At 45.9% G+C, this 22,702-nt stretch overlaps 1 protein-coding gene across 1 annotated transcript in view; it reads left to right on the forward strand.

The window, feature by feature from the left end:
* RBP2 (retinol binding protein 2) overlaps positions 843-22,702 on the forward strand; it is a 32,985-nt gene continuing 11,125 nt past the window's right edge. The window contains exons 1-2 of the mRNA XM_005675505.3: positions 843-1,013; positions 7,459-7,581. Coding sequence (XP_005675562.2) covers positions 7,509-7,581 — 73 coding nt within the window. The 5' untranslated portion in view covers positions 843-1,013; positions 7,459-7,508. The remainder of the gene's footprint in view (positions 1,014-7,458; positions 7,582-22,702) is intronic.

Raw genomic sequence — 22,702 nt, forward strand, 5'->3', positions numbered from 1 at the left:
CATTTGTTTATTTCTCATCTGCAATTTCCTAGGCAGTGAGGATGTGGTGGTAAATAAAATAGAAAATGCCTCTTCGTCTCAGGGAGACAGACAGTAAATAAACAGATTTTACCTAATTTGGGAAATGTGAGACATTCCTTCAGTCTGGTGGAAGGAAAGGTTAGTAGGAGGAAGTTTCTATTGGTTGTGAAGCCAATGGCAATCCAAAAATCCTTGGAAGAAAGGCAGGAACAGTCCCCCTTGGGAAGAGGTGGTCTGGGGTCACCCCTACCACCTCAGGACCTCCTCTGGACAGTTGCTAAGTTGGAAGGGGAGGCAGAGGACAAGAGAATTGCAAATGGGCCCCTTTCTGGGCCAGAGCAAGTTGATCCCTGTGGCCCTGGGAGGGATGAAGGTTTGTGACCTCCTGCTCTCCTGGCCTGCCTTCTGGGAGCAAAAATGGAAAAGAAGTACAGTTTGCATAAAACTAAAGCAAGACCCCAGGTGGCTCAAATGGTAAAGAGTCTGCCTACAATGCAGGAGACTTGGGTTCGATCCCTGAGTCAAGAAGATCTCCTGGAGAATGAAATGGCTACCCACGCCAGCATTGTTGCCTGGAGAATTCTATGGACAGAAGAGTCTGGTGGGATACATGACTGAATGACAAACACTTTCAAAGCCAGGTCCAGTACAGCTGGCAGCTGGAGAAAGTCCCATGACCTCTTCCTCCTGGGTCTTCAGGTGAAGACAAGTCTGAGGGAAAGTCTAATGCCCATAATAGGCACATTTTGCTGGATGAGACAAGCAAATCGAAAGGGCATTGCTCAACAGAAAGGGGAGGAGAGGAAAGGGCTATGCAGAGAAGCTCAGTGAACACCCAGTTGGTGACGGTTGTCTTCAAAGGGCACACCTTTTTGCCTTATGAGAAGGAGAGAGGGTGGAGCTGGGCAGGCCTGAGCTGGAGGGGCTTCCTGGCTTCCCAGAGCCAGCCTGGAGCCCAACTGCCTTCAGTCAGATGCTCTGAAGGACTTCAGGTAAATACCTGGGGATCTCTGCTGTGTGTGCTCTTAGCTGAATAATTTATCTCAGATCCAGACTTCTTGAGAGGTCCACATCTTCACTTTTTAGTGTGATCTCAAGAAAGTTTCTTTCAACTTAGAAAGATTCATTTATAACTGATGAGTTTTCCCAGTCTTCAGAGTCACCTGAAGGATCCTACAAAGAGTCAGGTAAACAAATTCAGTAGTGGAGACACCCAGGCACCTGAGAAGATGGAACATCCAAGTATGTGATTTGTTAGTATGGATGGAGACTTAAGGGGCCCTGTGCGGTGCTCAATCAATCAGTCGTGCCTGACTCTTTGCAACCCCACGGACTGCAGCCTGCCAGACTCTTCTGTCCATGGGAATTCTCCAGGCAAGAATATTGGAGTGGGTTGCCATGCCCTCCTCCAGGAAGGGGCCCTAAGACAGAACTTTTGAAACTGGAGCTAGGCTGCCAGTTCTAAGATGAGTGTGTGCGTGCGTGTTGGTCACTTCAGTCATGCCCAGCTCTTTGCAACTCTACGGACTGTACCTGCCAGTCTCCTCTGTCCACGGGATTCTCCAGGCAAGAGTACCGGAGTGGGTAGACATTTCCTACTCCAGGGGATCTTCCCAACCCAGGGGTCAAACCTGAGTCTTTTGTGTCTCCTGCATTGGCAGGTGGGTTCTTAACCACTAGCGCTGCCTGGGATGCCCTCTAAGAAGAGTGGTCCTCCGTGAATAGAAGGTGTAGAGGACAATCCTAGCTGAGTTGTTGAGTGACAATTGCTTTCTTTCATCCACTGTCCCTCACTTTTCCCCCTTAGAACCCTCTCCTGTCGCCGCCCCCCCATCCGCTTCACAGACAGATCTGAGATGAAGATCGTGCCAAAGCTGTGTTTCACTGAAGACCTGTCATATACTTGCTAGGAGCTCGAGCTATGACCCTTACCATTGCCACTACCTTGGAATTAAACCTGTGCTATGTGCTAGGGACTCTGCCAAGAGCTTTATGTTTATGACCTCCTTTAATTCTTACCATGACCCCAAGACTCAAAAAACAAATCTGAAACTCAACTAAGTTTCCAAGGATCCCACTGCTAGGAAGAAGTGAAACTGGATTCAACACTGGGTGTGCCCAGCTCCAAAACTTTTTTAAGATTTTATTTTTCCATTGTTTCCCTTCCCCCCCCCCCATTACTCTCTAACAGTGGTTCTCAAATTGTGGTCCTGGACCAGCAGCATTAGCACCACCAGGGAACTAAGTAGAAATGTAAATTCTTGGGTAGCACCCCAGGCCCTTTGAATCAAATTCTAGGGGTAGTATCCAACAATGTATGTTTTTATAAGTCCTCCAAATGAATAGGATGTTGTTTGGAGTTTGACAACCACTACTCTAGAGGCTCCTGTTAAGTTTTTAAGATATTTACACCTACATTTCTTATAAACATCTAGTCGATCAACAGTTACAGCCTCCTTTAGAACCTGTTACTTCATGTCAATCAGCTAACTTCTCATGTGATCAAAACACGGGATTTTAGTTTGGGTTGAAACTAAATATTTTTTACATAAACAATCATGAATGGATTCATGAATAAAAACAGTTGTATTCATTTTTATTAAGTAAGATTTACATATAATAAAAGGAATATATATTAATTGTAAAGTTTGAGTTTTGGCAATATTCTTTTTTTTCTTTTTATTTTGGCAATATTCTTACAATCACCGTCTTACCTATAGAGCATTTCTATCCTGCCTCTCTAAGAAATTTTTCATGTGCCTTTTCCTATATTTACTTCTCTTCCCATAACATCAGATCACTGACCTATCTTATTATCATTATAGATAAGATTTGCTTTTTTCTAGACTTTCATATAAATGGAACCATGTCGTATGTGATCTTTTGTGTCAAGCTTCTTTCCCTCAGCATAATGTCTGAGATTCATCCATGCTGTTTTATATATATATATATATATATATATATATATATCAGGAGATTATTCCTTTTACTGTTAAGCAGTATTCCATTTTGTGAATATATCACAATGTATTTATTAACTTGTTGATGAATGTTTGAGTTATTTCCAGTTTGAGGCTATTAAATGTGAAACTATTTTCATTTTTAAAATCCTCACATTTTAATGACTTTTGCTGGGTTTGTAATTTTTATACCAAACTATTTCCCCATATCACTCTAAGATATTATTCCATTGTTATCTTCCATCAGAGTTGTTTAGAAGTGTGATATCTATCTGATTATTGTATTGTTTATAGTAATCTATATGGTTGTTTTTGTTTTCTCTGTAATATTTAAAGTTTTATTTTATTTTGATGTTCTAAACTTCCACGAGTGTTTTCTGTGTTACGTACATCCTGCATCTCTCTCCTCAGATGTGTTTTTTTTTCTTTTTTCTTTTTTTTTCTTATTTTTTAAATTTTAAAATCTTTAATTCTTACATGCGTTCGCAAACATGAACCCCCCTCCCACCTCCCTCCCCACAACATCTCTCTGGGTCATCCCCATGCACCAGCCCCAAGCATGCTGCACCCTGCGTCAGACATAGACTGGCGATTCAATTCTTACATGATAGTATACATGTTAGAATGCCATTCTCCCAAATCATCCCACCCTCTCCCTCTCCCTCTGAGTCCAAAAGTCCGTTATACACATCTGTGTCCTTTTTCCTGTCTTGCATACAGGGTCGTCATTCAGTTATTTAACTCCTCTATTACATTTTAAATTTTAATGACTGTATTTTAAAATTTTTACTACTCTCTTGTCATTTTTAATCTATCTTTTTAAAAAATCATTTTATCCTTTTTTTTATGTTTTTAGGTGCTTTAAATTTATTTAATTTAACATACTTATTTATAGTTTATTTGATTATTTTTATTATCTGAAGCTCTTGGAAGTCTAATTGGACTGTAAGTTTCTGCTGACGCTCGCTTTCTGGTGGATTAATTTAATGTGTGTTTTGTAATTTTGGATTATGAGCTCACATTCGGCATGGCTTTATCACAGGAAATTCTGGCTGGTCTGGTTTGAAGGTGTGTCCCTCCAGAGAGCTTTTACATTTTCTTCTTTCCAGCAGCCTACAAGTATTGCAAGCTTAATATATTGGCTACCAGGAAGCATAAATTCAAACCCTAAACTAGAGTGAGAGCAGGGAGGAACCTTTTTTTTTTAACTTAAATGATGCATGCTCAGTCTTTCAGTTGTGGTAGACTCTGCCCACCAGGCTCCTCTTCCATGGAATTTTCCAGGCAAGAATACTGAAATGGGCTGCTGTTTCCTATTCCAGGGGATCTTCTCAATCCAAGGATTGAACCCGTGTCTCCCACATCTCCTGCATTGGCAGGCAGATTCTTCACCACTGAGCCACCTGGGAAGCCCAACTCACATAGAACCCAAGCCAAATAAACAAACTTTCTTGGTGTCTCTAGGTAGATTTCGGCTTTCACATTCTCACTGAGGGACTAATCCATCAAGCATTTTGACTTTATGCAAGCCTCTCAGTTTCAGCTTCCTGCTTATACAGGGTAAATGCTTCCCACCCCCATCCCCAAGACCTATAAAACTCAAGTCCCTGGCTTTTTGCAGTTGGCAAACCCATTCTTTTTGTCGGTCTCCTTTCCTACTAGCACAGGTTTTTTTGTTTGTTTGTTCTGTTGCTTTCTTGCAAGGAAGGCCTACAGGGCAGGAGTCCCCAAGCTCTGGGATCTAATTAATGCCTGATGATCTGAGGTGGAGTTGATATAATAATAATAGAAATAAAGTGAACAATAAATGTAATGTGATTGAATCATCTCAAAACCATCCCCCTACCCCAAGTCCATGGAAAAAATGTCTTCCATGAAACCAGTCCCTGGTGCCAAAAATGTTGGGGACTGCTGGGAGGGGTCCCCAGGAGACTGGCTGGTCAGGAGACTCAGGTAGGGGTAGGAATCTGAACCTGGAGGGGAGTACCTATCTCTTCAACCCAGGAGGCTGAATGTTCAGCCTACAGGAGGTTCTGGCCAGACTTCAAAGGACGAAGCCCAAGGCTCCCTTATCTGTCCACTTCTTCTGCCTTCACTCATCCCCTGTTTGTTGTAAAGTTTTCCTTTACTCCTCTTTCCCTTTTATCCTACACTGGCCTTTGGACAACAGCTGGGCCATTTTTTTGACTGTGTGTCTTTCTGACTCTAGTATATTTACTGAAAAAAAAAAATGTACTCTTTTATACCCCCAAACCACACACACTGTTACTAAAAGGTGTGGGGTCTGGCTGCTCACCACCCAAAAGTCAATAAACAGGCCAGGCTGGTGGGAAGGAGAGTTTGCTTTATTTCAGATGCCAGCAACTGGTGGGGAGGGCAGACATCTGTCCAAAGGCCAACTCCCTCTCCTGGCAAAAAGTGGGGTAAAAGCTTTTGTAGACAGAACCGGGGGGCGGGGGCCTACATGTAAAAGCAGCAGAGTCAGTTCTGACAGTCATTTCCATATTGGTCACTCATGGTCTGATCAGTGCATGTTGATTGTTTCAGGTACAGTTAACCTTCAGTTCTAGGGCTGGTGTGTTTCCATTTCTTTGAAGCCAGTTCTTAGAACTGTGGCAGCTCATGTCATGGGTACAGTCTGATCATCACGTAGTTAACTTCTCCACCTGGGGTTTTCGGTATGTCTAAGACAGCTCACAGGATGTGGCTCAGAATATTGTCTATAGGCCTTGAGAAAGAAGTAAAGATCCTTGACTATGCTTAATGAATACAGTATTATTATTTGGTTTTCTGTGCCTATTTTCCTTTGCTCTTCTATGTTCTCATTTCTCTGATTAAACTTTTTCTTTGATTAAAGTTTTACTCTGGCAAAAGGCAACCAGAGGATGTGGGGAGGGGGCAAGGACCATAGCATCCTTCCCTGTTTCAACAGCAGAAACATTTGCTTAGATTTAGAGCCTTAAAGTATCATAATTAAAATCAGAGACTCGTGGTTTATCCATCTCAGTCCACGCCTCCATTCTTCAGAGTGTAGTTAGGGCTCAGGTCGTAACTCTCAGAACCATGTGTCAGAGCAGTAAGTCAACCTATCTTCTGACCTACTGGGATAGCCCATTTGAAGAACAGTCCTGACCAGGTCCTTGTCCAAATGCCAGCCATGCACCCCTCCTTGGTCAAGGTAATCTTCAGCTTTTTCCTGGGGTCTCAAGCAGAGTCCCACTACCCCCACTACCTTCCATCTGGCCTTCCCCTGGGTCCTGCTTGCTTTCGGTAGATCCATGCTCTGAAAACATGCTTTTCTTGAGTAACTCCACTGCTTAGATGCCTTGGGGTACCTTATTGGGAAGCAAGTGAGAATAAGGTTCTCAAATCAAACCCCAATCCACGCTGCCTTTTCCAAGCTGAACTTGTTCAGTCACTCAGTCGTGTCTGACTCTTTGCAACCCCATGGATTATAGCCTGCCAGGCCTCCCTGTTCTTCAGTATCTGCTGGAGTCATGTCCATTGATTTGGTGATACCATCCAACCATTCCATTCTCTGCTGCCCCCTTCTCCTCCTGCCCTCAATCTTTCCCAGCAGCAGGGCCTTTTTCAGTGAGCCAGCTCTTCACATCAGGTGGCCAAAGTATTGGAGCTTCAGCTTCAGCATCAGTTCTTCCAATGAATATTCAGCACTAATTTCCTTTAGGATTGACTGGCTGATTACCTTGCAGTTCAAGGGACTCTCAAGAGTCTTTTCCAGCACCACGATTTGAAGGCATCAATTCTTCAGCACTCAGCCTTCTACCTGGTCCAACTCTCACATCTGTACATGACTACTGGAAAAAGCAAAGCTTTGACTATATGAACCGTTATGATGTCTTTAGCACCCTGTTTTAACAAAACTCTTTTCCTTAGAGCATTGGAGACAGACAGACCTGGATTTGAATCCCAGGTTGGTCCCTGACCAGTAGTTACTTGGCATGTGATTTCACTTCCTTGATACTTTTTCATCTGTAAAATGGAGATGTTTAAACATAGCTCAGAGCTCTTGTAAGAAAACAAGATGAAGGATGTCTAGTGCCCAGCCCAAAGTAGAGTAGAGGTGCACAGGTGTGAGTTCTCATTTCTTGGCTTCACTAGCCAGGCCAGAAATGCTGGCTACACAGATGAGAGACTCCAGCTGAAGTTTGAAGCCTGGGAGCTGGTGGCCTGTTGTACATCAGGGGTGGCACTGGGTATTTGCTGGACAGAGTGTTCTGTTTGGGGCAAAGGGTTCTGTGGGAGCCCAACCAGCCAAAAATGAGGTCACCAGGACACCCATGCCTGGCTGTGCCAGGTTTTGAGCGTACATTGCTCATAGTCCTGCTGAGCTTTGCAAAGGAAAGGAAAGTTCCTTTCGGTTGTACTTGTGATCTTTGAGCTTGTTATCTTCAAAGTCTTAAGCCTGGCCCACTGGATTATAAAAGTAGCTCATTCTAACATGTTCTCCCTGCAGCTTGCTCCTTGCCATCCAGCACACACCGACGGTAACCAGAGGCCACCACCATGACAAGGGACCAGAATGGAACCTGGGAGATGGAGAGTAATGACAACTTTGAAGGCTACATGAAGGCCCTGGGTAAGAGGGATGCAGCAGGTGGGAGAGAGGGGAGGCGAAAAAGGGAGAGAGAGGGCAGCTTCGTAAGGACTGCAGTCTGGCCCCTCTGACAGTGCTGCGGTGGAATTCCCCAGACCTGTGTGCAAGTCTTGCCCCCAACTCTGACCAGCTGTGTAGTATGAGGCAGGCTGAGGCTCATTTGCTGAGGCTCAGATTCCTGGTTGGCAAGCTAGGAACAATAATAAATGAGGCTATGTCTAGAAGGTTCTTGGCACACAGAAAAGATTCGCTGAATGGAGAATGCACACACACACACACGCACACGAAGGCACACGCATGCACACATGAGGAAAGCCAGACTTGAGAGGAAAACACAGCAGGTCTCCTTGCCTTGTGATCGCAGCCAGCTGGAACTGATATTATACACAGATAACCCCTGCATTGCTCCGTTGCTAGTCTTGCAGTGGAGAAGCAAAAAAAAGTGGCTAACAAACCTCTCAGCTGAGAGAAAGTCAGGCCCACAGAAAACTAGGAAGGGCTTTTGTCACATAGATCAGACAATTTACTGCTCACCTGACTTCTGAACTAGACGCCAGCCCAGGGGCTCCATCAGCATGTGTACTGAGTTAATCTCTTGTGGGATCTCTTGTGGGGCAGGCAGAAAAAACATGAAACCAGAGAAGCTGGACCCATGGAGGGGAGTTCACTTTTGGGGGCAGCTACTGTAGGCCCCAGGTGGTGCTAGTGGTAAAGAATCCTCCCGCCAAAGCAGCAGACACAAGAGATGCAGGTTCAACCCCTGGGTCGGGAAGATCCCCTGGAGCGGGAAATGGCAACCCACTCCAGTATTCTTGCCTGGAGAATCCCATGGACAGAGGAGCCTGGCAGCCTACAGTCCAAGGGGTCTCAAAGAGTCGGACACGACTGAAAGTGACTTAGCACACAATGTAGGCCAGGCCCCAGACAAGGAACCTTGCCTGTCCTTATTCCTGTGACGGCTTCTGGATCACCTTTTCTAGCTTTAGATCTCTCCACATATAGAGTTCCCAACTGGAACTTCTCTATACCAACCATGAGGAAAATGACTGCAAGTGGAGTTTGAGGGCCAATAATTTGGATGTGATGATAGAATGTCTCATCAAGAATGGGAATCATAGGTTTTTCTGTGCAATTCACTTCTGCCTTGATGACACTTCCACTGTGTCAGTGAATAAGGAGAGCTCTTGTGATATGTTGAGCAATTTTCAGAGACTGGAAGTTTTTCATGGACTTTGGACATGTTTCCAACACTGAACAGATTTTTTTCCTCCTGGCTACAATGTTGGGCTTCCCAGGTGGTGCTAGTGGTAAAGAAACCAGCTACCATGCAGGAGACATAAGAGATGTGGGTTCAATCCCTGGGTCAGGAAGATCCCCTGGAGGAGGGCATGGCAACCCACTCAAGTATTCTTGCCTGGAGAATCCCATACAGAGAGGAGCCTGGGAGGCTACCATCCATAAGGGTTGCAAAGAGTCAGATTCAACGGAAGCAACCTAGCCTGCACGCATGCACAGAGTGTTACCATTATACTTGGGAGAGAAGGGAGGAGGTAAAAAATCCTCCTGCCAGAGCCCTAACCCTGTTGCCTCTGCTTTTAATACTGAATGAGGATAGAAAATGGAATCCTCCCTCTAACTTGTGGGTAAATGCTCTGGAGCTGAGCTCAGGACTAGGATTCTGAACAACATCATACAGAGGAGGAAACCAAACCAGAAGTTCAGCTGAGGCTTTCTCTCTGACCAATTTTTTAACCTTTCTGACCCAGTCTCTTCATTCACCAAATAGAGATACCAGCCTTGCCTGTTTCTCCAGATGATGTTGGATGTGCTTGTTATTTGGATGACTGAAAATACTTTAACAAAAGCTATTTGGTGGTTTCAAGCTTTCTGCAGTAAACTGAAAAAGCCCAACTCAGGGAATATAATCGAAAAGCAATTTTGTCTCCTTTGCTGCTTATTCTTAAACAATAAAAAGTCCTGTGGTGACTTTAGGTACAAAAGCAAGTCTCAGTTTAGTTTTCTTCTGTACAGGGTGGGCCCCTGGAGCCCCTCTTTCTAGGCTGGAGGTGAAAGGCATGCAGTCCTGTTATCATCCCCTGACCCCTCTGGGTGGTGCCAGGAAGCAGGGCACCCTGTCAGCTCTTTCAAACAATCCTCTTCTAAAGCAGCTTTCCAATGGACTCTTTCACCTCAACTTACAGCCTCCTGATAGAGGAGGGGTGCTTGGATTTTGAGTGTGATGTGTGAATGTCTTGTTGCAGAAGGTTTTGGAGGGAGTGGCCTTTCTGGTTCTCCTTGGCACCGGACACCTCTTATCTCTTGGAGCTGCAGTCATGACTTTCCATTCAACATCGCACTATGTTGATTTCACTCTAGCAAGCCAATGGGTTGGCCTCTTTGTGCCAGTCTCTGCAGTGCAGAGGGGTGGGCTCACAGTTCCCGGTGGAGACTAATACCATAGGGAATGGTATTAGCTAACTCCAGAATGCGGATGCGCTCCATTCCTTGGCTTGCCCAGCTGCCTCAGTGTTCCTAAGGTGTCCTAGAAATGTGCCCCAGCTTGAACCCATGACTCTTTGTGCAGAAACGCCGCTGCCAGAGTCACTGTCCCACTCCAAGAGAGGACACCTTACCCCGCTCATCTGCCCATGGGGACACAAGTGGCCAGGCAGGCACTGGCGGTGACTGGAGACAGGTCTCAAGGGCTCAGCCAGAAGCAACTGAGTGGGGCTGCCCATCCCCACTCACTACCCTGCAATTGAATCTGTTAACAGAAACCCAGCAGATCCATACAGTTCCCTCCACATCAACCCCGCAGGACAAACGTTACTGCCCCAATATTGACAAGTTGAAGCCTGACTTTCTTGCCCCTTGGAGCATGAAGCCCTTGGCATTTGGAAAGAACATGTAGAGATCCTTCTAAGTCCCCAGAAGCAGAAATATCACTAAGTATAACTCCAAAGAGCCTTCACTTTCTTAGATCTTAGTCCCTAGCACCGAGGAGTCGGCTTTCTCCCTGAACCTGGAAGCTAGTTCCGGAAGAAGGAAGTACTCTTTTTTTTGAGGGGGAGGGGGTTGGGGGACAAACTGGCTTTGTTCCCAGCTGGCAACTCACTCCACACCCGGCCTCCCCACATGACCTGGCTGCCAGCCTCAGTAGTGACATGTCAGGGCAACCTTTGGGCTTGCCCCAACTTATCCAGGTCACTAGCTGTTCAGAGGGTGAGTGCCAAGGGTCAATGGTACCTTGTTTCCTGGTGTTCCTTGAGGCCCTAGATTCTTTACAGTAAGGAAATCAGCCAGTGAACTCATCTTCCCTGAGGAATCTGTCATGTCCTGAGGTCCTCCTTCAACTTGGATCAGGGGGTCAGAGAATGGAGGAGTGATCTTCAGTCTAAGGGACAGACCCCTCAAAGTGAGGTCCCGGTGCTGTGACAGGACAAAAGGGGAGAGCCCATTCACTCTGCTCCAGAGTGAAGCCAGCACTGCATGCACATGGGATCATTCAGCTTCTCTACCAAAGCTGTAGACGTTGCCCATGGAAGCCAGGGATTGTGCCATCTGAGGCAGGCCCAGGCCCAGTCTCTATTCTCAAAGAGCTCAAAATGGTGCAGCCAGTCAAGCTATAGCCATATACAAGTTGCATTCCTGTTTTCTATTACAGTGAGATTAAATCACCTCCAAAACATAGAGGCTTTATTTTCTTATACAGCGATTTTATTATTGCCTCTCGTAGATGTGGGAGCTGACTGGGTTCACCAAGAGAGGTCTTGCTAGGAAGCTCTCACTCCACTGTAGCAGGACAGTGGCTGGGGCCATCTCAAAGTCTTCCTCGTTCCTATGTCTAGCATTGGGTGCTGGCCAGCCCCTGAGACCTCAGCCAGGGCTGTGGGTGTCTACTTGTGATGTCCCTCATGGCCTGGGTGTCCTCACATCACCCTGGCTGTGTGCAAAGAGAGAGGAGGCAGCAGATGAATGAGATTTTATGACCCAAACCCAGAAGTCACATAGCATCACTTCTGTTGTATTCTATTGGTTGAAGCAGTCCTGAGTTCACCTATATTCAAAAGAAAGGTACATAGACCCCGCCTCTCAAAAGGTCAAAATCAATTGTAAGAACATCCAGTAGGATGAGACATCCTGTTGCAGCTATTTAAGAAAGTATAATCTGCCACAGATGGGACAGCAGGTGATTCTGTCCCTTGGGGCTGAAAAGACTATAGTGACGATAGAACAATGGTGACCGGAAGTGTATAAGCTGTATGGTGAGGGACGGTACCCAGGCTTGTGGTGAGAATCACTCTGCAGTCTACACAGATGTTGACTTATGATGTTGTACATCTGAAATTTACATAGGTTTTTTTTTTTTTAAGCGTGTGTGGTGGGGGATGGTGATTGGAGAGCTACAATAGACGGGTCATTGAAGGCTTCCTGGGACTTCCCCAGCAGTCCAGTGGCTAAGACTCTGTGATTCCAATGCAGGGGGCCTGACTCTGATCTCTGGTCAGGGAACTAGATCCAACATGCTGCAATTAAGAAAGACCCAGCCCAGCCAAATAAAATAATAATAATTTTTTTTAAACCCAAGCAGCTAAAATTGTAGATGCTTATTCTTTGGACTTCCCTGGTGGCTCGGTGGTAAAGAATCAGTCTGCAGTGCTAGAGACAGAGGAGACTTGGGTTCAATCCCTGGATTGGGAAGTTCCCCCGGAGGAGGAAATGGCAGCCTACCCCAGTATTCTTGCCTGGAAAATCCCATGGACAGAGGAGCCCAGTGGGATACAGTCCATAGGGTCACAAGGAGTTGGACATGACCGAGTGACTGAGCAGGCATGCGTGAAGTCTCCGTAAGTGCTTCTGGGTGGAGTTTCGAAGGAAGGAGAGGAGTGCTCCACACAGAGATAGAGTTGGCTCTGGCCCTGCGGGCACAGGCCAAGTTTGGGTTGAAAAGGATGTTTGTGGCCAAGGGACACAGGAGTCATGTTACCAAGGCAGCGGGGCAAGAAGAGTCGAAAAGGCAGCAGGGCTGGATCATAAAGCGGGGCATCACCACACGCGGAAGCCGCCCAAGGGCATCACGCAAGAAGAGAATCCTGGGAAGAACTGTCGGCAGGAGAGAGAGACCGTGAATGCCCTGACGGCCAGGGCGTAAGCAGGTAGCAGAGACGGTCGGAGAACTGAAGAAGTGGTTACAGTGGCCCCGGGAAGATGCAAGAGCGGCGCCAAGGAGGGCAGCCAGGGGGATGTCCATAGCAGGAAACAGACTAGACTCGGTGACCAAGTGGAGAAGAGGCAAGACTGAGCCTAGAAAATAAAACACCACCATGCAACTTTAATCAGGAAAATGGGAATGTATAATGGAAGGCATCTGTTCTGAAAATACCCAGTTAACTTTGAACTTAGAATCTTTGGGGAAATTTTTATTCCAAACATTGTAGACATCAGGAAAAATACAATTCCCTTAATCCACACAAAAAAGTGAGAATCTTCTTCTATGAAGAGCACCTTTTCACTGAAATTTTCATGCACAGATTTAAAAGAGCAGTGGCCACTGCAAAAAGTCCTAGTTGCTGCTGCTACTGCTGCGTTGCTTCAGTCGTGTCCGACTCTGTGCGACTCCATAGACGGCAGCCCACCAGGCTCCCCCCATCCCTGGGGTTCTCCAGGCAAGAACACTGGAGTGGGTCTCTGAAAAATTTTACCAGGACGGCAGTAGCCTTAGAGACTGAAGTCAAGGAGCTCCCAACCTGAGTGGTCTATGCCAGGAAGCATTTCCTGATCACCCACAAGGTTCAAAAGCCTTACACTTTGAAGGAACCAAAATGTAACATCAGAGGTGAGCACATGTACAAACAGTTCTCATGCCATGATAAATATCATGCTATCATGAGCTTCCATTTTTTTGTTTGTTTAATTAATTCAGTTTCAACAAATGCACGAGCACCTAAGACACACCAGGAAATGCTCCAGGCATTGGCGAAGTGTAGTAAATGAGGCAACAAACTCCCATCCTTTGTGGAGGGTGCATGCTAGTAGGAGAGAGAGTAACAGTTTAAGATGATGTACTTTAAAGAAAATAGAAAGGAATTCTTGGGAGGAGAGTGATGGGTGGTCAGGGAAGGCTGTCTGAGGAAGTGACACTGGAGCTGAGGCTTGAATGTTGAGAAGCGATGTTTCGGGTACAGCAAGTTCACAGGCTCTGGGTGTGTTCAGGGAACATGCAAAGGCTGGTGCGCTGGGCATGTGGTTAACCCAGTGGTAGTCAGGCCTTACGATGGGCAGACTTAGACCATCTTATTTATATTCTTTAAGGTTTGCTATACTGTGAAGAATGAATCACAGGAGGGCAAGACTAGAAACAAGTAGGCCCACTAAAGAGGTTTCTGTGTTGTTCAGGCAAGAAATGATGGTGGGTTGGGTTGGGGTGACACCCAGGACTAAAGAAGAGAAGATAGAGATTCAGTGAATATTTTGGAGATAAAGCCAACAGAGCTTTCAGATGAAAATTAAATGGGAAGAAATGCAGGTGGCCCCCAGGTTGAAGCCTTCATAATTGGGAAGACCATGACTCCACCAGCTGACATGGGGAGACATGGAGAGGAGTAAGTTTGGATAGGGGTGCCGGATAGGGGGGAATGCATTAAGAATTCTGAGTTGCTTATTTTGATTTCAGATGGCTGTGATGCATCCAAGGAGAGTGTTAAAATTGGCATCTTGATATAAGATCTAGAACTCAGGGTAGAGTCAGGGATAAAGCCAAAGGAATGCTTGCCATTTTAAGGAGTGAAGAAGCTGAAGGTCAGGGAAGTGGAGAAACTTTCCTGGGGTCACTTCTGGCTGGACAATGGTGTTGCTCAGACAGGAGCCCAGTGTGTCTGCTTCTAACCCCCAAGCCCTTGCTGCAGCACTCTCCCAGGCGCTGCAGCTGCTGCTAAGTTGCTTCAGTCGTGTCCGACTCTGTGTGACCCCATACACGGCAGCCCACCAGGCTCCCCCATCCCTGGGATTCCCCAGGCAAGAACACTGGAGTGGGTTGCCATCCCCTTCTCCAATGCATGCATGCATGATAAGTCGCTTCAGTCGTGTCCAACTCTGTGCGACCCTATGGACAGCAGCCCACCAGGTTCCTCTGTCCGTGGGATTCTCTAGGAAAGAATGCTGGAGTGTGTTGCCATTTCCTTCTCCCAGGTGAGAGTACTAATATGGAGTTAGGGGAGAGGGCGCTTCACAGTGAGCAAGGTTCATCAGGATGGGAAGCTCCGAAGAAGGCAGGAGAAACACTCAGAACGCTGCACAGACACTGCAGAAACACTGCAAGAGAATAATTCTGAGTCCCTGGGTAGAAATGAATGAGCAAGTGAATATATGAATGAATGTCTGATGACCTAACAAAGAGTTAGTTTCACGACATTTAAATTGCTGCTGGTGCTCACAAATCAATGAAGTTAGACACTTGCCAAAATCTTTACTTGATTGAATTTTCACACAGGGACAGTGCTGTGGGAAAAACCCAGGTGAAGATAAGTTTGGTCCCTTTCTATGGGTCTTCCCTGGTGTGTACTGGCAGCCCCTCCTCCCTGATCTCCAGCCCAGTGGTGAGGACCCGACTATGGGTGGGGCACCAAGCCATTTTTTCAACCTAGAGAAGAAGCAGTGTTTGATTCAGTTTGCGTAGAGATGAAAAGTACAAGGGGGCATGGAGGCACCTCAGGGTCTCCAGCCTGCCTCTGCTGTCTAGGGAAGGCTTTGAATATATTTGGAGAAGTCCATGAGGGTGAAAGAGGAGGAGGCAGGAGGGGGCAAGGACATTTCCTCTCTTAATGGATTATCCAGAGGAGGAAATGACGTGGAAAGATGGAGAACATTGCTCTTTCACTCTGCTTCTCACAACTGCCTGAGTGCTGATGACTTGTGAATTAAGAGTCCAGGTTCGAAGTCCATGAAAGCTGCACTTGGAAGGGTCTCAGATTTCATGTGATGAATCCGTGTGCATCTCTGTTCTTTAATTTACAAAGCTCGCCTGCCCTTTTAGCCTACAACTTTAGCTTTTTCCACAAGCACATTACAAAGCATTTTAATGTTGAGTAGCATACTCATATTTCAACTTTATGGCTTGCATTGTTCAAAATGCAGTTATGAAAAGTATGCTTTAATAAAGTCACTTCAGTGGTTTTTTTTTTTTCTTCTGCAGCAGCTACAAGCCATATATATTATTCAGAAATAGCTTGCCTTTGGACCTTTTCCTCTGAGATAGAAATTCATTTCACCTGGCTATAAATCAGGCTCAGAGATACCTTTAATCCAGAAAAGCAGATCAAATATATTTGATAACCCTGGTGTTCAAATACCGTATCAGGAAAATAATTTTCCCTCCAAAGTGAAAAGAGGAAGTGTTTTTGTAAGCTGTGTGTGTGTGCTTGTGTATTCTACAGCAGCAGTTAAACCTTTCCTTTTGATTAGAAATATTGAGAATCCACCAAGAGAACGTTCAGCTCCCTTCCCTGGGGTGGAGCAGAGGTGACATGATTAACTAGCCGGCGCACATGGTAAAGGGTAGCCAAGAGACCAAGCTATTTTTCAATCCAGAAAAGAAACGATGCTTGATTCAATTTGCATAGAGCCTCTAATAAGATTCCCTGGCTCTGGTCAGAAAGACTGACTGGGGCTGGGATTTCCAGGACAAACCTGTTCTCTTGGCAATAGACATTTTTAGATGCGCTCTACCTCTCTGAACTACCAGGAACAAGCAATAATTTCTGTTTGGGGAGCCTTAGTTGTAAATGATAAACAGAATGTACTTGTAGGCAAAGAGTCAGGAGCACTTCCTAGCTGGGTACCTCTGAACTGGTCACTTAAATTCTCTGAGCTTTGATTTCCATATCTGTGGAGTAAAAATAGATTTGCTCTCTGAGATCATTTACATTTAGATTTCTAAACGGCTCTGTAGTTCCCAGTTCTTCCTTAGTACAGTTGACCCTTGAACAGCAGGGGCAGGGGGGTAGGGGGTACAGTGGGGGCATGTTGAGGGTCCTGACTCTTCACGCAGTCAAAACTGTGCACAGAACATATAGTTGGCCCTCCCTACACATGTAGTTCCTCCGTATCTGCGGTTTTGCATCTGCAGATTTAACCAACCACAGATGGAGTGGTTCTGTAGCTACTATTGAAAAAAAATCCATATATCAGTGGACCTGCACAGTTCAAACCTGTGTCATTCAAGAGTCGGCTGTGGTTTTGTATGACACCCTCCACTCTGTTTCATCTGGTTAACACATGATCCGTGGTTTTATTTCCTCATCATCTACCTGTGACTCCAGCAGGGTTTAGCATAGCCTGGACCTCACTCAGCACAGAGGGCTAGAGCAGAAACTCAAGTTTCTACGCTTTGGCCAAACTATGGAGTGAGGAAACCAGTCCATGCAAACGAAGGTCTGGTCAGGCTGGATTAAATGCCCTCGTGGCAAGCCGGGGCTGTATGAGGGAGGGAGAGCGTAGATTAGTCAGCATTCTGACTGTTCCTTCAGAGCCCAGGACCCTTGGGCTGTGTAGAGTGGCAGATGGCTGTGGAGATGCATAAATAGGATCTGAATGCTTATCTGGCCACTGTTTTGTTTTTTAAGCATTACAAAACTATTTTTATTTATCTTTGGCCATGTTGTGTGGCTTGCAGGACCTCAGTTCCCTGGTCAGGTATTGAACACGGGGCCCTGTGCAGTGAAAGCCTGGAATTCTAACCATTAGACCACCAGGCCTCCCTGACCACTGTTTGGCCAGAACAGAAAAGACCAATGAGTGGGGGCCAATTGCATCAAATACCCATCAGCTCCTTGGCACTGGGTAGAGCACTTACCTATCATTTTAACGGAATCCTTACATAAATAATGCCATGAGATGAGCTTTCTTTCCCCACTTTACTATGAGAAACAGACTCAGGACAGGAAAGTGACTTCTCTGAGGTCACACAGCTGGGAGATCAGAGACAGGATCTTTGCCCAGATCTCACCCTCACTCTTTTATACTAGGGATTCAAAACATGGAAATGTGCAGAATTACTTGGAAGGCTTGTAAAAACAGGAAGGGCCCAACCCTCTACTGTAGGTTTAGGGTGGATCCCAGAATATACATTTCTAAACTGTTCTCATGTACTTGCTTACGGCCCCAGGGGCCTCACTTGGAGAACCCCCGTCCTAGACCACAGTGCCCACATTAGCCAACCCATAAGTATCTCTTGAGCTCCTACTGTGTGCCCAGCCCTGGCTCTGGTTCTAGGGGGACACAGAGGAAAAAGCCAACATCGTCCTTGTCCTCATAGAGTTGAGACTTTGGAGAAAAGAACAACGGACCCCATGAAAAAGAGGAGAATGTCAGGTAGAGCCTCCTGGGAGCTAAACTTCTGGGCATGGAAAGCAGGTGAGAAAGGAGGCAAGAAAGAGTAGGACGTGCTGGAGCAAGTGAGGCTGGGTGGAGAGGGTCAGGGATTCGGGGAGCAGAGGTACAGGGAGTATCTGGGAAAATGCAAAGGACTCTGAAGAAACTAGCCTGTGCAATCAGGGGGCTGATTTCAATGATGCCAGCAGCTACACTTAAGGAGCCATTACCATAGCCACAGGATTCCAGGCAGAACTCTCCCACACCATCACATTTAATCCTCAAAATAGCCTGATGCGGTTTGTAAATAACTCCACTTACAGCCGCTGCTCTGTGCTGCTTCCAGATCTGGACCCTAGTGACCAGGGATGCGGCTGAAGTTAGACCCCCAGACATCACCTGGCTCATTAGACTATATTTCTGGGGCAGAAGGAAAGAAACATGAGTCAGAGGATGATATTAGGCTCTGCCTAGCATAAGCACATATTTATACCAACTGGAAGGTGGAAGACATTCTTTTTCAGCTTTTAACAATTTTAAGGAAGGATTCATTTTTAAATCAGAAATACTTGACCACTTGGTCCTGTTCCTCCATTCCAAACAAGGCAACTGTTGCCTTAAATGGGAAAAAATTGAGTAGGGGATATTTTCACAATTGCAGGGACCAGGAGACAGAGATAAAGGCCTCAGGAGGGGCTCTGTCAGCCCTTCCTGTATTATGTTCTGTGAAACCCTGACCAGCTGGAAATCCCACCATGGAGGGTTCTACAGCCATGTAAGGTTGGGAAAGGGCTTCCCAGGTGGTACCAGTGGTAAAGACCCTACCTGCCCATGCAGGAGACGTGAGAGAAGCAGGTTCGATCCCTGGGTTAGGAAGTTCTCCTGGAAGAGAGTACAGCAACCCACTCCAGTATTCTCACCTGGAGAATCCCATGGACAGAGGGGCCTGGCAGGCTACAGTCCATAGGGTCGAACAGAAACAGACACAACTGAGCGACTTAGCACACACGGAAAGTTGGGAGAGGCTAGCTACATCTTGTACCCTGCTGTTAGAGCTACAAAGGACCTTTTCCAAATTAAAGGCTCCATAAGGTTTTTCAGCATAGGAAACAGCCAGCCTGTCTTGGTTTTAATTATTCATTTCTCAAACTTAGCTGATCATGAGTTCCCATTTGAAAATAATTTTGACCACTAGTCTTTTACGGACTGAACCCATGGGAAACACCGTGGGGCACCCTGGGCTCTGTGAATGCTGGTCGAGATGCCCAGGGGCTTCACAGTGGCAGAGAGGGCATTTATCCCCCCATACACACCCTGAGGCCTATACACCTTCCCCCCAAACACCCAGGCTGTATGGCTTAAAAGTGCCCAGGTACCATTTTGTAAGCCACAAGGCTGAAGCTATCAGAAAACATCCAGGGTTGGAGTGTAGTTCCTCCAGTTCTGAATTTCTGTAGAGTCATAGGCCTAGTAATCAATTGCTGTCTGGTGGGGACAGTGCATATGAACTCTGGGGAACATCAGCTGCTCCAAACAGGGAGGGCTCATGCAGTTGGGTCAAGAAGCCCTGTGGCTCCAGGGGAAATGTAGAGTCAGAAGTTCTTGGTATCTTGGGCAGCCTCTGGAAGCGCACAAACTGGAGTGGTCTGATGTGATGTGATGGGCCAGCCCAGAGCTTGTGGAGTTCAGAGCTGGCCCTGAAGACAGGCCATCAATTACAGGTTCTATTACCACCTCTATTGCTTCCTCACTATATAATCCAAGGCAAATGGCACAGCCTCTGTAAGCCAGGTTCCTCATTAGCAAAATGGAGATAATATAGAATTGATATTCATCTGTGGGTTTTGTGAGAGAATTGAGTGAGTGAAGTTTCCCAGGGAAGGTCTACCATGGGGCACTATTCCTGGTTGATTCCAAGGCATGTCTTAACTATCACCCCGAAGGTTCTCACACAGCATGGCCACCAGAGTCATTTTACCTAAAACTTAGCTCCTAAGTGCCCCCGTAAAATGTTTTCTCCAATTTGTCTGGTTCTACCTTGGTTCCCTAAGCTCAGAACCTCTATTTTCACCTCCCAACTTGATCTTCCACACATCCATCCAATTGCCAAACCCTTCTGATTGCTTCTCAACTGTGCAACCTTAGACAAGTCACTTAACGTCTCTGGGCCTCCATGTCATCAGAGAGATTTGCTAGTGAGATGCCATGAGAGATTTCTGCAATTGAAAGGACCTTAGCCCTTTGAGGAAAGAATTGAACAAAGAGACCAAGATTATAAAGCAAGCACAGAGTTTATTAGAAGCACAGTACGTGTGGAAGAGTGTACAAAGAAGCAGTTTATTTAGGGCAGAATCTGAAGTTACATCCTCGAAGAAGAAGAGCGCAGGTGTTCTTACGTGGAGGGGTATGAATAGGGGTAGCTTAGCTTGTGAATATGGGCTTAATCTTCGCAGGCTTAGATGGGAGTGACTCCCCTTTCCCTCTCCTGTGATTGTATCATTTGTAATTCTTTATTTGGACTTCCACCAGGCTCCATTTTGCATCTTTCCCATAGCACCTACTCGAAACCCACAGGCATGGGGGTGGGGTCAAAACTGCAATGCCAATCATATTATGATGATATTACAATGTGGCCAGGGTTACTAGAGGACTACTTGACATCCTCTCCGCAACCGTGTTGGGTGAAGAAATCCTCTGCATCACAAGGATGAGGAGGCTGCCGTGGCTGCTTTGTCTTTCATCAAATCATCTGCAGTCTGTACATTTTTATTGAGCCTGCTCCATGGTTTTCATATCAGAGTCTCTTGCTCAGATGCTACAAAGTTTATGTCTTGGGTGCCATGCCCCCGTCATGGCCTCATTAAGTGCAGAACAAGGAGATGGCTTGCCTTCTGCGTAATACCTATGCATGAGGACCCTGTTCTCAGGCCCAGCCTTGACTTTTCCTACCTCATGCTTAAACAGCAGCTTTCAAATTTTTTAAACTATTGAAATCTTTCCCCCCAAAGACCCCCCTAAGGAAATCTAAGGTCTAAAACTGTCCAGAGGTTCAGGGTCTGAGATGAGGCCCAGCTCTATACTTTTTACATCTTCCCAGGTGATGCAGATGGGCAGCCAGTTTTGGGCCCCATCAGTGAATTCTTAGATGTGGCAAGTTCTGAACCAATATTATTAATAATGAACAGTAGTTGAGCAAGGTGCTGGCATTCATGTCCCAGCATAGGGCAACTTGAACCTTTTTGTCTCTTCAGCTTACAGTATGTAATCCTTTTACCTTCTGGGTTGCCTAACATAACTTGAGATTATTCCCTTATGATTAAAGTATTAGTTGCTCAGTCATGTCTGACTCTTTGCAACCTCATGGTCTGTAGCCCACCAGACTCCTCTGTCCACGGGATTCTCCAGGCAAGAATACTGGAGTAAGTAGCCATTCCCTTCTCCAGGGGGTCTTCCCAACCCAGGAATCAAACCCAGGTCTCCTGCATTACAGGTGAATTCTTTACCATCTGAGCCACCAGGGAAGCCCCTTGTGATAAAAGCTGACTTTATATAATTTAGGATCACAAAGGCCATCCAGTTGAGATCCTTCCTAGACTCTCCTGTGGTCCAGGCATCCACTTGGATCTCTTCTTGGTCCTCTGTGAAAGAGAAAGTGGTAGTGGCCAAAGAGGGATTCAGACAGAAATGGGTCCAAAAGGAAATGGGAGGAGAAGGTGAGCGAAGTGATGCTTCACTTCAGGGAAGTGAGTCGCTGCTACCCAGGGAAGGATAGCAGAAAGGGTGGGGATGCAACCACTGGAGCTGTTCATCCTCTAAACTGAGTTACTCCATGAAGTGTTGATAACTGCCGGTCTCACCCTTGGGCACAATAGTATTTATCCCCCACCAGATAGTACACAATGTGAAGTTTAATCACCTACTACCATAGAGATGAGGCTGGAATTCTCAAAGAAACAGCACTCAGTGAATTTGAACTATTCTTTCTCTTGACGTCATTATTACCTTGGGTTATGAGAGAATCGATCTCAGTGTGTTTTGAAATCTAGGTAAACTGTCTCTAAAAAAAAAATAAATAAAGATTTAGATTGACATCCAAAGATTCTGAAGAATTCACAGTGTGTGTTTGTTGCTCAGTCGTGTCTGACTCTTTGCGACCCCATGGACTGCAGCCAGCCAGGCTCCTCTGTCCACCGGGGTTCTCCAGGCAAGAATGCTGGAGAGGGTTGCTATTCCCTTCTCCAGGGCACCTTCCTTACAGGGATCAAACTCGGGTCTCCTGCATTGTAGGCAGATTCTTTACCATCTGAGCCACCAGGCAAGCAAGAAAATTCACAGGCGTTAAGGTCAAATGTGAAATATGATTTGGCTAGAGACTGAAAACTTAATGATATTTGTAACAAGGATATGAACGTAACAGTTCTGGTATTAGCCTCTGTTTCTACATCATTTTCACAGGCCAGTAACATTTTGGCTTGGGTGCCACTTTATGTACAGAGGTTAGCAGGAGGTGGGCTCAGCACTTAGATTCTTGCTGTAAAATGAAAAGCTTAGGAAATGAAACACACTATTAAAGGACATGCTCCCTTTCACTTACAAATAGTCTCTAGGAAATGAATAAGATTTTCTTTAAAATATCAAGGCAAAGAAAGGTGTAAATGGAGTAGATGCAACAAAAACTGGACAGTAGTGAACTCTGCATGGTGAGTGTGCTGTGTTCCTTGTACTCTCACCTCTA

The sequence above is a fragment of the Capra hircus genome, chromosome 1, assembly GCF_001704415.2.
Source record: "Capra hircus breed San Clemente chromosome 1, ASM170441v1, whole genome shotgun sequence".
Classification (NCBI taxonomy): Eukaryota; Metazoa; Chordata; class Mammalia; order Artiodactyla; family Bovidae; genus Capra; species Capra hircus.